This window comes from Cydia fagiglandana, chromosome 18, assembly GCF_963556715.1.
Source record: "Cydia fagiglandana chromosome 18, ilCydFagi1.1, whole genome shotgun sequence".
Classification (NCBI taxonomy): Eukaryota; Metazoa; Arthropoda; class Insecta; order Lepidoptera; family Tortricidae; genus Cydia; species Cydia fagiglandana.
The window spans coordinates 1,626,991-1,643,435 of NC_085949.1; the positions used below are offsets into that span (position 1 = coordinate 1,626,991).

The 16,445-nt window shown below is 37.3% G+C and overlaps 1 protein-coding gene and 1 long non-coding RNA gene across 2 annotated transcripts; both read left to right on the forward strand.

Moving 5' to 3' along the window:
- Positions 1 to 13,751: 13,751 nt before the first annotated feature.
- LOC134673574 (uncharacterized) lies at positions 13,752 to 14,955 on the forward strand. The gene is made up of 3 exons (XM_063531571.1): positions 13,752 to 14,255; positions 14,388 to 14,520; positions 14,764 to 14,955. The coding sequence occupies exons 1-3, from the start codon at positions 14,206 to 14,208 to the stop codon at positions 14,953 to 14,955; spliced, it is 375 nt and encodes a 124-aa protein (XP_063387641.1). The 5' UTR covers positions 13,752 to 14,205.
- A 475-nt stretch (positions 14,956 to 15,430) lies between these two features.
- LOC134673061 (uncharacterized) lies at positions 15,431 to 16,439 on the forward strand. The gene is made up of 3 exons (XR_010099407.1): positions 15,431 to 15,624; positions 16,057 to 16,179; positions 16,405 to 16,439. It is a non-coding gene; the product is annotated as an uncharacterized LOC134673061 (long non-coding RNA).
- The last annotated feature ends 6 nt before the right edge of the window (positions 16,440 to 16,445 follow it).

The following is a 16,445-nucleotide window of genomic DNA, read 5'->3' on the forward strand; positions in this document are numbered from 1 at the left end:
GAAGTTTTTGGACATAAATTTGTATAGATAGTGATCATCTTTAACATAACAACAACTACTTACCGTAAAAGTATAAAACTTTGCCCTTTGACATAACTTTGACCACCGCGTCACAGTTCAATAAAAGCAAAATAACTTAAAAGTAGTTACAGATACACTTTCTGAAGAAAGTGAAAATTAGTTACAGAAATAAATTTGTAAATACTTTTAAGTTATTTTACTGAACTGTGACGCGGTGGGCAAAGTTATGTTAAATGGCAAAGTTGTATACTTTTACGGTATATACCTATAGTTGCATATGGCAAAGTTGTATACTTTTACGGTATATACCTATAATTGCATACCTATACTGTGTTTGAGAATACGGTAGAGTGGCTGTGGTTTACCCATTAAGACGTCCCGTATAGCACAATACAATACAGTATACCAATATGTAGTCCGAATTGACTTATGGGAGCGTTAACGGTATATCACTCAATTGTTCGGGCGTGCTCGGCTCGCCGACTGTTCTAGATAGTCTATAATATCCTATTTTTATTTTCTTCTTCTTCTTCTTTATATTTAAGAGCCGTGCTCTTGTCGGTGGAGCAATCTCCAACTCGTCCGGTCCTCTGCCAACTCCTTAACCTTCTTGTATGACTCGATCTGAACCTTTATTTTTATTTTATAGGTATTTATTTTAGAAAAGTATTGGCAAGTTTAAATTTATATTAGGGTAATTCGGCCCCTTGCAATTACTTAATGGGCACTGTTTAATAACTGATCATCTTATACTAAAAATGAATTCTATTCACCTATCAACCAAATTCATTTTAGTATGAGGTGGCTATAGTAATAAAAATCCAGGGTGGCCAGTTATTGACACCTTATACTAAAATGAATTCTGTTTATGAAAGAAGTGGCTAACTCGCAAAATGGGCAACCCAAAACTAGTTACGGATAGAGAATATGCTTTCAAGTAGAAATGAAAGGAAAGATATGTGACGTCACAATGACGTACCGTAAAGTAAGGGGCGTTTTTTGCGTCATATACGATTGTCAAACTTTAAATGTCGTTTCTGAATTTTGTATTGCTTTAATGCAATGGGTCCTATATATAAATTTGACCCTTAAAACAAACCGGATCGACTGATACCATTAAAAAACACCTGTCATCTAACCTATGGCCGGTATTGTTAAAGTGATACGGAGAAAAGTCTGCAGTGATTTTGATAGCCCACGCGGTGCAAGTGTTAATTATACGTCATCATTTCATATAAGTTTGACGTTTTTAAACAACATTTGCACTACGTGGACTATCAAAATCGCTGCAGAGTTTTCTTGGTCTAACTCTACACACCCCCACTGATTAACAGTCCGCCGGACGGTACCGGCCTGTCAGTTAGAAAAAAATTATGACACTTCCGTACAACTGACAGGCCGATTCCGTCCGGCGGACTGTTAATCAGTGGGCCCCTACACAGTGAGACTTCTGTACGGAGTGCTGTTATCTATGCTGCGTTACATGCGACGTCGAGGTGACGATTGAGTGAGTTTGTGCACTAACTCAATTGATTATTCTAGTGCAATGGCATGCTGCCTTGCATGAATTAATTTTGTGAAAGTCTGTTACCGTTACCGTTACCAATACCGTTTGATACTACGTCTTTCTGTTCCTTACGTACGAAATACTACTAAAAGCAATCAATTACAAATAAAATAAAGGCTTTAGGATGGTCATATTTATTAGGGCAATAAAATATATTAAATTTTACGTTTTTAAACTCTAATATCTTACTAAAACGTTAATAAAAATGATAAGTTTGCATTTTTGCATTAATTTCGTGTTGTTCAAAAATTATGATGATGATAAAAATATTTGTCATGCATGTAGCTGTAGCATTGCAATTATTGAATGAAATTAAAATTAGCTAGTAAGTACCCAAAACTTAACCGTCCTTTTAGAAAAACGTGGAAAATTGGACTCGTATCGTATGTCCTTAGGACATGTTTTTGTATACAACAGAAATGCTATTAGTTAGTTTGAGTAAACTGATCGTTATAAATATATACCCGTAGTTTCCACCGTTTTCGCTGTATTGATCTAAACCGAGCGAAAACAATATCTCAAACCGCATCTCACGAGTGTATCCCGTATCTCAACACTATATTTTATATTGTTCGCAATAAAATTCAAGTGTTTCTGGTAACGAATGGACCGATAAATCTGGTATATCTTCTAGCAGTTGTTTGTTTTATACCGGGTGTGGCCTGTAACATGAGCAAATAATTAAAACATACATTGTACTCCTCAAACGGTGACACTTTTGTTCAATAACTTTTAAAAATTATGAAGTGTTTAGACTCCCTATTCTTCATACAAAATAAATATTATATTCAATGGACGCCATCGCCACGCCATATCATTGTGATTGACGTTGCTTGTCAAGCCTTAAACATAACAAAATTCGCAATACATTGCGTCTTTGAATAACCTTTAAAGTGTATTAATAATCAAACTACAAGTTATTTTCAAAAGTCGCTGAACTAATGTTGATCAGTATGAGGAGTACAGCCTACAGTTAAATTTTTTGCTCATATTACAGGCCACACCCGGTATATGTATATAATACTTCATAGGATATCATGATCTTATCTTGAAGATATGCCCTTATCGTGCTAGATAAAAAAATATACATGATTAGAGCCTCATCGCCGTCTGAAATCCTAAAAATTCTTCATGAAAAACCAAAAGATGTTTATATGGTGGTAATTTAAGTCATGAAAACAAAATATAAATGGTATACATATACCCCAGTCCCAGGTCCCAACATGGCGACCGCGAGGGGATGGTGTATGGTATCACCTGCACAAAACTTTCGTGACGGAGCATAGTCTAATAAAACATGGTGTTCTCTTCCCAGAATGACACAAGCCTAAGTCACAATAACATGGCCGCTATATATAGCGCTATCGTATATTATCATATAGCGCTGTCGCATGATGACGTAGGCTTGTGTCAGTCACATGACCACGAAACGTACGTATACCAGGCTGAGTATATTATTATACCATGTCTCGGAGCTTCAGCGCGGTCTTTGGGAGGGTACCGGCTGTCACAAAAGGCAGTGTTCACCGTCACCAACTTTACAGACAGGCATACTGTATGGTAGTGCGGGGGTAGGAAGCGCTGGTGGCCTAGCAGTGAGAACGTGCGACTTGCAATCTGGAGGTCGCGGGTTCAAACCCCGGCTCGTAACAATGAGATTTTTGGAACTTATGTACGAAATATCATTTGATATTTACCAGTCGCTTTTCAGTGAAGGAAAACATCGTGAGGAAACCGAACTAATCCCAATAAGGCCTAGTTTACCCTCTGGGTTGGAAGTTCAGATGGCAGTCGCTTTCGTAAAAAGTACCCAAGTAGCACAGATTAGCTGTATAGCAGCCGCATAATGAAGTACGAATACGCTTGAAGCTGTAATAAAAAAGCTGCATAAGAGCTGTATAAGCCTCTTTTCAGCTTTTATAACTCTTAAATGGGCACAAATTATGCAGCCTTAAGTTCACATAGCTGTTTAAGAGCATTGTAGCAGCAATTTAATGGAATTATAAGGGGTAACAGGAGTTATAAGAGGTGTATATTGACTGGGTAAGAGATCACCAGTTACCCTTTATTCAGTTAATATGTCACATGTGCGCCCTAATACCGGGAAAGATTGACGTTGGGCTGAATAAAAGATAATTATTAACATACTTTTACACCTCTGCCTTAAAAAACATATTTATATTGAAGCAAAAACCTTTAGCGCAACAACACCATAAGTCATTTTGTTAAAGTGTTTAGTTAAATGTTAGTACATGATCTTTTATATATTAATGTGAGAAAGATGTTTGGGAATGCAAGTTTATTGACATTATATATATACATTATCTAAGAAAATTTCAATGCGCCACGAGAATAATCAGGATTTATTTAAATTAATGATATAAATAAGCTATTGTGTAAAAACTACTTTAGTGGTTTGGACGGAATTATGAGATAAAAAGTTAATAATACGTTATAGGAAGTGCTAAACTAGTGATTTAGGTTAAGAACTCATGCACAAAACGTTATTGTTGCCCTTAAAAGTTGGAAAAGTAATTTAAATTTTGTAGGTTATATACAATAAAATGGCGGTCAATGTTAAAAAGCAACGTGAACCGTTAAAATTCTAATATGCAGCATACGACTGTTATATATCTGATTAAGATACTTAAGTGAACCACTATAAAGTCCAAGTCGTTCTTTCGATACACTAGTGAACCTCTAAACAGTTATAAGGCATCTTGTGAACGTTTAAATAGCCGCTATACACACAGTCTCAATGGTAGTATAATAGGCTGCTTAGCGGTAAACATGTTCAGCGCTAAGCCGTATTATGCGCCACATGTGTTCGATTATACGTCTATTGGTTTCATAACAGTTCACTCGTTCTCCCTTATAATAAGTCAGCAAAATAAAAGCTGCTTTAGCGGTAAACATCTTCAGTGATAAGCAGTATTATGCGCCACATGTGTTTCATTTATAGGTCTATTGGCTTCATATTAGTTCACTCGTGCTCCCTTAAAAGTCAGCGTAATAAAAGCTGCTTAGCGGTAAACATGTTCAGCGATAAGCTGTATTATGCGCCACGTATGTTCCATTATACGTCTATTGGCTTCATAATAGTTCATTCGTGCTTCCTTAAAAAGTCAGCGTAATAAAAGCTGCTTAGCGGTAAACACGTTCAGCGATAAGCTGTATTATGCGCCACAGGTGTTCCATTATGCGTCTATTGGCTTCATATTAGTTCACTCGTGGTCCCTTAAAAGTCAGCGTAATAAAAGCTGCTTAGCGGTAAACATGTTAAGCGAAAAGCTGTATAATGTGCCACATGTTTTCCATTATACATCTATTAGCTTCATAATAGTTCACTTGTGCTCCCTTAATAAGTCAACGTAATAAAAGTCCACAATTACCTCCTTATACAGCACATGGCGTAATTTTATCCACTAAACAGACCTTATAACGGTTAAAGCATTTGATAACCCTTAAAGCTGTATAGGTTCGTAGCAAATATACCTTTATATCACTCTTTGCGTATTAATGGTAGTTTTCAGAGCCGTAATGCAGCTTTTAATCAGCCCTAAGCTATATAAATATCACTGAAATCTATTATACAGCTGTAGGACCACGAGTGTGCTGTTATAAGTGTCTTAATACGCACAGAGCGTTAGATAGAACTAAAAGTGAGTAGTTATAGAGCTATCTGTGCTACTTGGGTAGTGCCTACGTCAAATCATGGGATTAGTTGTCAAGCGGACCCCAGGCTGTCATGAGCCGTGGCGAAATGCCGGTATAACGCGAGGAAGAAGAGTTGGTAGTGCTGGCCCTTGTCTACGACTCCGATTTAAAGTGACATTCCATTTCCAACTGCAGCTACAATACTGTTCATTTTACTATGGAAACGCGTCGCTGTCATTGTCAATTTCCATAGTAAACTGAACAGTATTGCAGCTGCAGTTGGAAATGGAATGTCACTCATAGCCGTTCCCGGTATAGTTTCCGGGCTATGCGGAAATGCATTATAAAATCAATTTTAGTGTTAGTATTTATTGGTGTGATAATTATGAATAAGTTATGCCTACAATGTTGTCAGGTATAAAAAAGGCATAAAAAAACAAAATTTAAAAATAAAAGTTTGATAGAAAACCAAATATTGTTTACACACTCAAATACTTAAATAAAAGATGTTATTTTTTCAACAAAACCATCGCGAGTAAACAAAAATGCATTTTTCGCTTCATTTGACGACCACTGCAGCTGGGTAAACGTTATTTCTCTCTTGTTTATCGAATCTTTCCCGTTTCGACCAGAAAAACTTTTATTTTTTAAGCAATATACCGTTAAATTACATTATCAATATTACATATTTCACAATATTTTATTAAGTACTGTTTCCTCATGGATCAATGTTTGTATGTATTATGTCGCAGTACGATAGATAAAGCCGTTATATAGTTATAACCCTAGGGATATAATTATATGTCGTAACATAGTTAAACGAAAGCGATGCATTACTATCTTACTAGGAATATAACTATAAATATGTCTTTAGTTTAGTGATATAGTTATATTACTGGATTAAGTTTAGTGAAATAATTTTAAGTAGGTAGGAGTGCGGCGGTGCGGCGGAGGTATAGTTATATCCCTAGGGATATAGTTACGACATATAATTATATCCCTAGGGCTATAACTATATAACGATCTTTCTTTCTCGGCTTTATCTATCTTACTGCGACATCTATACAAATTCTACTCAAAACTGAAAACTCAGTGGATGACTCTGGATACAGGCATTATCAGTTATATCAACTGCTTGCCTACTTTACAAATAATAACATTCAATTCAAATTTTACGGGGTAATTTAGACCCACTTTCCAGTATTCGATTGAACAATGCAATATTATGGTACCGAGCTGATCTGATTACGGACACGGGTGGTGGCCTTTTTAGGGTTGTTATAATTGTCTCGAAACTTTCTGTGGACAGAAAAGTAAGGTCAGCGATAAAAGAAAGAAATTTAATATTTTATGGTTACAAATAACAGTAAGAAAGCAGAAAGACCCGGTCTGTGTAGGACGATCGCAGGCGGTTTTATACTCTCTAGAGTCTACATTATTTATAGAAAATGCTTCCAATCCTGGAAAAAAGTACGTAATTTGTAACTACCCAAAGCCCAGTGGGCATTACAATATACACTTCGTGTCAAATTAATCAGAACCTTACATAAACCAAATAAAGTAGCATTTCTTTATTTATTGCTTTGTGAAACAAACGAAAGTCATCCCAATTAACTATATAAAAAGATTCAAATTAAAAACAGGAAAATTATGTACGCTGGGCCTTACGAGTTCTGTTCAAGGATTATTTAGTCTAATTAAAGCACAGTCAGGCCTATTCGGATTTCGAGATAATCACAAGATCTTGAGACGATTTAGAGATCAACTAGATCTACATTAGATATCGACTAGATGAGACTTGAATATCTAAGTCATAACTTGTCGAAATCGTTCAAGAGGACCTCCAGAATCGCGGAAACGTCAAATTTGACATATCTATATTACAAATATCTTTAAATTATCCGTATCGTAACTTGTTGAAGTCTAATAGAAATCTAGTTCATTTTCCGAATCGAGCCGAGTGTCTAGTTGTCTTCCCACACCATATAAGATAAAGCGCTCAGGGCCTGGAAGTCAAAATAGATAAGTACAGTCACCTGCAATAATACGTTACAGAACGAAGCCCGCAAAAGTATCACGATCTTATTTGTAGAGCCATAAGAGCGTGTCGAATATGTTTTTGGCCTTCTAAGAGTAACATATTATTGCAGGTTATACTTATACTGAAATCAGTCTTAATACATATTATTATTTTTATTTACATACATAGTCATAAATTCTCTATAAAGCGTTAAAAAACCGCAAATTTGTACCACCATAAAGATGAACTATTACAGCAAAATTCTTATATTTTATGCAACTGGAAATAAGTATAAGTAAATAAATAAATATTATAGGACATATTTACACAAATTGACTAAGCCCCACGGTAAGCTCAAGAAGGCTTGTGTTGTGGGTACTCAGACAACGATATATATAATATGTAATATATAAATACTTAAATACATAGAAAACAACCATGACTCAGGAACAAATAACTGTATCATAATACAAATAAATGCCCTTACAGGATTCGAACCCGGGACCATCGGCTTCATAGGCAGGGTCACTACCCACTAGGCCAGACCGGTCGTCAAAGTATCATTTTACATGTTACATCATGAGCAGACGCCCTTAGCCTGATTGGCAACCTTATTTATTTATCCGTACCGCTAGTATTTCACCCTCCAGGAACAAGATGTTTACTTTTTATTTTGTCGGTATCTTTTAATGAATGTTTTATTTCTATAAATAAGGTTCGAGGGTCAAACAGAAAACTGTATTACGTCTCTCCTGTAGACAAATGTACAGTTCGCGCGAACACACTAGTTTTCTCTCCTGTGGGCAATAGTTAACAGCTTGTGGGCATGTAAGTAATGATTTTATCATAGTTCTCTAAATAAAAGGAGGACGTTTTTACGTGGATAAGGGTTAAATAAGAAAATTAACCTTTATGGCCCTTAACTCTTGTGTATGTCTACAGGAGAGACGTAACACAGTTTTCTGTTTGACCCTCGAACGGAAATGGGATGGGAAGATTCACATGCTTCTGGTAAGCTTCGGTAGCTCAGTTGAAGTCAAAGCCAAAGTCAAATATGCTTTATTTATGTAAGCCTAGCAACAAGCACTTATGAACGTTTTACATATACATTTAATATATTCATGAATGTGGAGGGAAGTACGAAGGAAAACCGAGGAAAAGGTGGATGGGACTGTGTGAGAGATGATATGAAACGAACGAAAGTCAATGATGAGATGACGGGTGACAGAGAGGTTTGGAAGAGAAAGACACGCTGCGCCGACCCCAAGTGAATGGGAAAAGGGCAAGAGAATGATGATAATATTCATCATCATCTCAGCCATAAGACGTCCACAGCTGAACATAGGCCTCCCTCTTGGACCTCCATTCGTACCGGTTGGAAGCGACCCGCATCCAGCGTCTTCCGGCGGCCTTAACAACGTCTGTCCATCTTGTGGGTGAACGTCCTACGCTGCGTTTGCTAGTCCGTTTAGTATAATATTATCTTAAGCTAATTATCAGAGCAATTTATTGATGTTAATATTATCCATAGTAATATTGGATTGTTACACAGAGGTCATAAGAGCGATCAGATCGGTGTTCCGAGTCGAAGTCGCAAGTTCGAGTCTTGTCCGAAGCCGAACATTTTTCAATTTTTACTTTAATATAAAATTTGTGTAAAAATATGAGCTTCAATAGTTTTGGGGAGAAAATGGGGACTTCTTCCTCTTAAGGGGTATAAGTGTCAACACACAAATTTTGTAAAATATTTTCTGTAGTGTCAATAGCTAGGAAGGAAAATTCGTACAGTACGTATATACTGGGTGTGGCCTGTAACACGAGCAAATAATTAAAACATAAGATTGTACTCCTCAAACGGTGACACTTTTGTTCAACAACTTTTAAAAATTATGAAGTATTTAGACTCTATTTTTCATACAAAATAAATATTACCTTCAATGGACGCCATCGCCACGCCATATCATTGTGATTGACACGCCTTAAACATAACAAAAATCGCAATACTTTGCGTCTTAGAATAAAGTTTAAAGTGTATTAAAAATCAAACCACAAGTTATTTTTGAAAGTTGCTGAAGAAATGTTGATCAGTATGAGGAGTACAGCTTACTGTTTAATTTTTTGCTCATGTTACAGGCCACACCCGGTATATGAAGAAGCTATCGTCCATTGTCGTCTAACCTCCCTAATCATAAACGCGCTACAAGCCTCAATTAGCTAATAATCGTTTATCTTTTTCTGTCATTTTGACTTATGTATTAGTAAGAAAGGAATATAACAATTTAACTAAATCACGCCCGTAAAGTTTTATGAATAAGGGGGTCATCATCATCATATCAGCCTTTTATCGCCCACTGCTGAGCATAGGCCTCTCTTCGAGTACGCCACTTATCCCTGACGACCGGTCTGGCCTAGTGGGTAGTGACCCTGCCTGTGAAGCCGAAGGTCCTGGGTTCGAATCCCATTTATTTGTGTGATGACACAGATATTTGTTCCTAAGTCATGGTTGTTTTCTATATGTATTTAAGTATTTATATATTAAATATATCGTTGTCTGAGTACCCACAACACAAGTCTTCTTGAGCTTACTGTGAGGCTTGGTCAATCTGTGTAAGAATATTTATTTATTTATTTAGTATCCCTAAGGGATCCACATATTAATAAGGGGGTAAACAAATTAAACAAGTTAAATCAGAATTGACCTCAAGGAAACTTGTTCAGTTTGTGGCAAACTAAACGCGGACTGTAATAAGGCGTTCGGTTTATAAGAAAAGTTGCGACTTAACGACTGGGAACGAAGTGGAAAAGTAAAGATTCTTATAGGAACGTTCGAAGAGACAATGTAAGCTTTCTTGAATCATTCGGTATAAAAAATAGGTATTTAGGAAAAAATGCTTCCATATTATACTTTTCCCAAAGGCTAAAACTTTAAATAAAAAAATAAATATTATAGGGACATTCTTACACAAATTGACTAAGTCCCACGGTAAGCTCAGGAAGGCTTGTATTACGGGTGGTTATGGATACTCAGACAACGATATACATTTAGATAAGTTTATATTATGGTATGTCTGTTAAAGCTTAAGCTGCTTAGCAAATAAATCAAAATTGGGTTTAGAGGCAGTTTCAGTCCCGAGTAACATACGAAAGGCAAATCGAGGGCTGAACCTAGTCCAATAAAGCAACTGCTTGTTTTGAATTAAAAAGCGCATTAAGCCTCATCGGAGCAAGCTAATCAAATGAAATGAGCGTGACAAGCGCGCTGGCCCGCGGCCAAACACGGCTGCGCTCATAACTTGCACAACCATGTATCTGGCGCAGTCGGCACGGATGGAACAGTATGCGTGATTTTCACCATACCGTAAGTACTTTCAAAGATATAATATACGAAGTTACATATTATGTAACTTCGTATAAGGTGAATAAAGTCTAAGGAAAAAACGTGCCTCGGAAATCAAGAAAAAGTTATTCTCAAATAGATGGCGCCACACGTTTGGCCTATGGCCATCCGCCATCTACCCGAGTAGATGGCGGATGGACCACTCTGGAGCATACATGAAAAATATTATCCAGAGCCCACTGTATCCCACTGCTGGGCAAAGGCTTCCCCCCTTCTCCACTCGTCTCTGTTTAGTGCTATATCTGGCACACACATAAAAAAATGCACATGAAAAAAAAAATTATCCATCAAACTTTGAGGTCATATTCTACTTACTGTTCTTACAACGCTACTGTGGCCCCACCACAGCAATAGATCGTGGTATACAGCCTGCAGTAAATCCCGCCCCGTGACGTGCAGTGCAAAATATTTCGCCCGGACTTTTTCTTGGGCCAAATTGTTTTTTGACAGATGAAATTTCATTGCGTCGCGAAGTCACCGATTTATGGCTAGTTGGAATTCATTTTCGTTGAGGTTCTGGGCTGGATGTGTTTATTTTGGGTAAGTAGATTAAGTCGCATTTGTGTTGCGAAATGTTATAATTCACTTTAATCTGACCTAAAGGCAACAACCGAAAATGTATTGACAATATATTCGACATACTAAAACAACCTAACTCTTCTCCATTAGATGTGACGTGAATAAGTCTATCCATGTATACAGTACCCCTAGTGCAAATTTCATTCGGTACCAAGTGGTCAAACAAGTTTGTCAGTAGAAAAAGGCGAGAAAATAAAATTTTCTTAGGGATGACTCTTCGCACCTACATTTCTTAAACACGCTCTGCTCAACTGATCGAAATGGAATCTAGAGTGATGCTTACGGTTAAAGTTAAATGATATAAATGCAGTGTGCAAAAAGGAAGCCAACGCGCATATTATGATTGTTATGAACAGCTTAGGGATGACTCTTGCTAGACCGAGCCGGGGCCAGGCCGAAGCTTCATGGGTTTCATTTTCTATGTAAAATACCACGTGATCACCGATCAGCAATCATAGAAAATGACATGTCGGACGCCTCGGCCCGGACACGGCCCGGTCTAGCATCAGTCATCCTTTATTTGATACTACCCTTACTAATCTACCTATTTTAAAAGGAGTGAGTTTTAATCTTTATTAAGAAGTTTACTACTTATTAAGGAAGCGAAGTCTAAAGGCCATTATATTTCGCAAGTTCATTCTTTGCGATTTATGGTTTACATATTGTAGTTACGCCGGACCCCCACGCATCAGCCTTGCACGATTTTTTAAGTTTTTTTTTTATACTGGCAACACTAAAAACTGGCTCCCACTGCCACCCCTTCTACTTATTAAGAAAGCGAAGTCTAAAGGCCAGTATCGCTTGTTAGTTTGCCCGTCATGGGGGTCTTTCATTCTCATTTGTCTCTAATATAACATGAAAACCTGCAACGCCCAAACTTTTTCACGTCCACTAAACGCAAAAGTTTTTCAATCACTAACGACCCCCACCTTCTCAAAGTTTCTCCCAGCGGGAACCTTGATTTTACCCACTTTTCTTTTCCGCGAACTTTGAGGAAAATTGAAGCTTACTTTTAAAGATCGGACGGTTGACTGGTGATAATGGTGTTTGACTTTAAGTCCGTCCTTTGTTATGCTTGAAAGTTCCTTCTTTAGCTATATTATGAAGAACTGTGTCATAAGGATAAGGGTCAATTTGATTTTTTTTTATTTATCTTAGCAGGGTAAAGTGTTTTGTTATATCTGATAATGACTATGCCTTGAGGGATGTCAATTTATATAAGACAAAAATAATAATAAAAAAATGCTGTATCATACATTTCGACAAATCATAGGTAATAAGTATGTCAGTGTTTTATGTTTTATGGAATACCAGTTTTTATTCGTGATTTCGGGAATGGCTCCATAGTAAAAGTTGTTCCGTATGGCCTTCATACGTATTCACACCCAGAGTTTGGTCAGATATAACTAAATCGCCCTATATATAAATGAAATTTCATAACTGATGAGATAATATTACCAAAACTACATACATAATCAAGGTTACACCATGCCTTGGTTATTTATTATTCATTAGCATATAAGCAGTAATCATACTAGGAGAGCATAAACCTTAGGGCATTAACTTTAGATTGCAATACAGTGAAGTGTGCCATACTTTTATAGCAGAATTAGGGGGCATTACATGAAACAAACGACCAAACTAACTATACCACTCATTAGATAATAAAGAACCTTATCTGAATTGTAATAAGGGTTTTGGGGACGTAAGGTTAACTTGGTCCCCGCTTTCTGTTTATAGCTCGGTTTAGTAGGGAAATATCCCTTTTTTATGAGGTAAGAATGGCAAAGCTTTATGGGGAGGTTATTAAGATTGTTTACTTAGTCACGTTGAAGGGAGTTTGCATAATCGGGGTTGGAGATAGTGGGATAGTAAACTAGTATACACAGTGATGCTGGATAGGATATAGAACACTCGATTCGGATTTAACTACTCATGTTTGAGGTCAATATTAAGGATCGAATTTAAATTTTCGTTAGCCCAACTGAAATTTTCAATGTACCTACACATGGCATCAAACCGATATTTGGAATTATATTGGAATCATAATTGGGTAGGTAAAGTTTTTTGAAGATAGGCAAATTATATTTTTTTCCGATAGTATTCATTATAGCGATCACGGAAATGCAGCTCTTTTATTTTTATTTCATTTTATTGATTAAATATAATTATTTAAATGATCGATATGACGTTTGTGAGATGGAATGGCAGATCCGAGTAATTCCTTTGCGCGCAGTAAATGGGACGAGATAGAAAAAAAAAACGATGTCAACTGTCAGTGTCACTTAGCTCTCATTCCCAAAAAATAACGGACTAGCCTCATGTTACCTTGCGAATTGCTATTAATGTTATCATTGAGATTTTCGACGACCTCAGCACGACCCACGGACTTCTGTACCATTACCATGAGTTGCTATCGAGAACTTACATTACGTTACTACAATCGCTAGCGCCTAAACGCGGTTCGTGTAGATTTCGAAACAACTGGTACCATGAGTTAATTACTCGTTTACTATACTCGCTAACGTAAGCTCGATTCATCGTGTAGTTAACGTTACGATAGCGAATTACCTTGGAGTGACGTGCCTAACTTCACAGCAAAGAAAGCTATCTCTTTTTGACTATACTGAAACGACAGAGTAGGACGATATTGGGCAAAAAGCTAAGTATCCAAGCATTCGTTTAAAAAATATAAACATAACCGTGCTAATTTAAAGCGTCATGGCACAGTATTATTATGTAAAGTGTTAGTGGGGGTCTTGTATTTGTGTTGGTTACTTTGTCAATGTGACAGTTCTCTACTTAAGTTTGAGTCGACTGGCATGACGTAAATTGTGTTACTGTGTATAAAAAAAAGTGCCTAGCGCCGCTAAAGAAGTTTTCACTTCAAAATTAACTGATTTGCAAGACCGAAGTGATCCCATAAGTGTTCCGTAAACAAAGTTTTGTACGGAACACTAAAAAATGCGTACTAGTACGTCGCAATTTCAACTTCTTGTTGACTACATGGAAAAGTAAGTATCTATGTACTTTAACTTTAATTTGAGTTATACAGTCTCCCTAGTTTATAATAATATGATGAAATATTTTAGTTTCAAGTGGTTAGCAAAGTATTTTAAGGTCCCTCTCATCTCATGTGTTAACAGGCATGGTGACCTTAGCAAACCCAGCGATGGGCCACATGGGAAGGAGCTCAATACCCGACGGTGGGCCGAGCTGACACAACTTTTAAACGCGGATGCGACAGGCGTCACCAAAAATACGGATAAGTGGAGAAAGGTATGTGTATAACATATTAAATATATTAAAAACGGGTCACTAATATCGGGTTTGGAGTAATGTCAGGTTTTTAATATATATAATATGTGTGTCTCTCACGGAAGTTTTGTGTGTATAACCCATTAGCTTTATATTTATGTTTTCATTTACCTATTCATTCATCACATTTTTTTCTTTGCATGTACATTTGGTTCGCTCTTCACTGATTTTGTGTGTGTGTGTGTGTGCGTGTTGGGTGTGAAGGTGTGGAGTGACCTGAAGAACAATACAAAGAAAAAGGCTGCTCGAATATTCAGAGCTGGAGCAGGAACTGGTGGTGGTCCTGCTTGTAAAATAAAATTAAGCGACCTAGAGCAGAGGGTGCTGTCTATAACAGGGACACGGGCAGCTACAGGCATTGTAGAAATTCCGGAGGTTGGCCTGGAGGTAGGGTAATGGGTACTTCATGCTTAATAACAATTTCGGCGGGGTGTGCAGCATGGCGTCGGGCTCACAAGTAATTTGAGCAGCGTGTACTAAGGCTGCTCCTATACGCTTCCATTTGTTTACTTAACATGCAATCCGCACACCCCGCCCCGCTGCACTCCCCACTTGAGCGTCCACTCAGGCCTTACACTTAAGGTGACAGTCCATTTCCAAACCCAGCTGCACTACTGTTCATTTTACTATGGAAATTGACAGTAACAGCGACGCATTAAGTACCAGTAGTGCAGCTGCGGTCAGAAATGGAATGTTACCCTAAGGATAAAATAAAAAGTAAGAACTCCCATACTTAATCCCCTACACAGAGAATGCTGTCCTATGGGAGTTTGTTATTCTTTATTTAGGGCCAGTTGCACCAACCACATTTGACAGACTGATCAAAGTCAGCCGGCGCGCCCAGGCGCTTCTATGAAACTTTCCATACATAAAAATTTAGCGAACTCTTTAACGATACGAACAGTTTGGTGGAACCGACCCTTAATCTTACTCTATGGTCATACCTAAATTAAAATATTTTACAGGAAGAAGTAACTGAACTGGCTGTACTACCGACACTTGATAATGATGACAGCCCATCTATTTTTATACTACATGATGAGTTTGCTCAACAAACTTGTTCCAGTGAGTTTCCGTATCATTGTTGCTATAAAAATAAGATCAATGGAATTAATTTAATGTATGTCCTGAGAAAAATTTTAACAACATACATAGTTAAGAGTCACCATAGCCTAGCTGGTATTGATTCTGCCTAGAAAGCTGGTTGTCCCGACTCGGTATCCTGGAAAGGGTAGCGGCACAAATATATTTTCTTCATTTATGATGACAATGATTTTATGTGTAACAATTATTGGATTTATATTTTTGTATGAATATTATTGCCCAGTATCAATGTACAGTCAGCAATACTATTAGCTTAGCAGTTTGCACCTTTTCATACAAATTTCTATGCAGGGGTGGTACCTTTTCTATGCAGCTGACTGTACAGACCAATCTCTCTTTGGTTGTAATTTTGTTACCAAGTATTTATTTTATTGTTTTTATTTTTTATTGCAGATGTTGAAGATTGGAATCGGCCAGGGACATCGGCTCAACCCCCAGTTTTTCCACCCTTACCTGTGGACAGGAATAACCAAGACTTGGCGGGCAGAGAGGAGCCTGAAATAGTTAACAGCCCAGGTAGAGTTTTATTTACTAAACCTCATTTAGAAGCAGATAATAAATTTTGCATTTATTGACACATTTTATAGGTGTAAGTACTGCTCAGTAATATTATAGCCCATTGCCCACAACACACTTAAACTCTAATCTTGCAGAGGTGTTCTTTTAACCTGCAATTTATAATAGGTATGAATGTATGTATGTGCAATAAATACTGATTTATCATTACTTTGTATCCTCTAGACAGGAGTGAGGCCGGCATGACACAGACGCAGGAGCCTGCG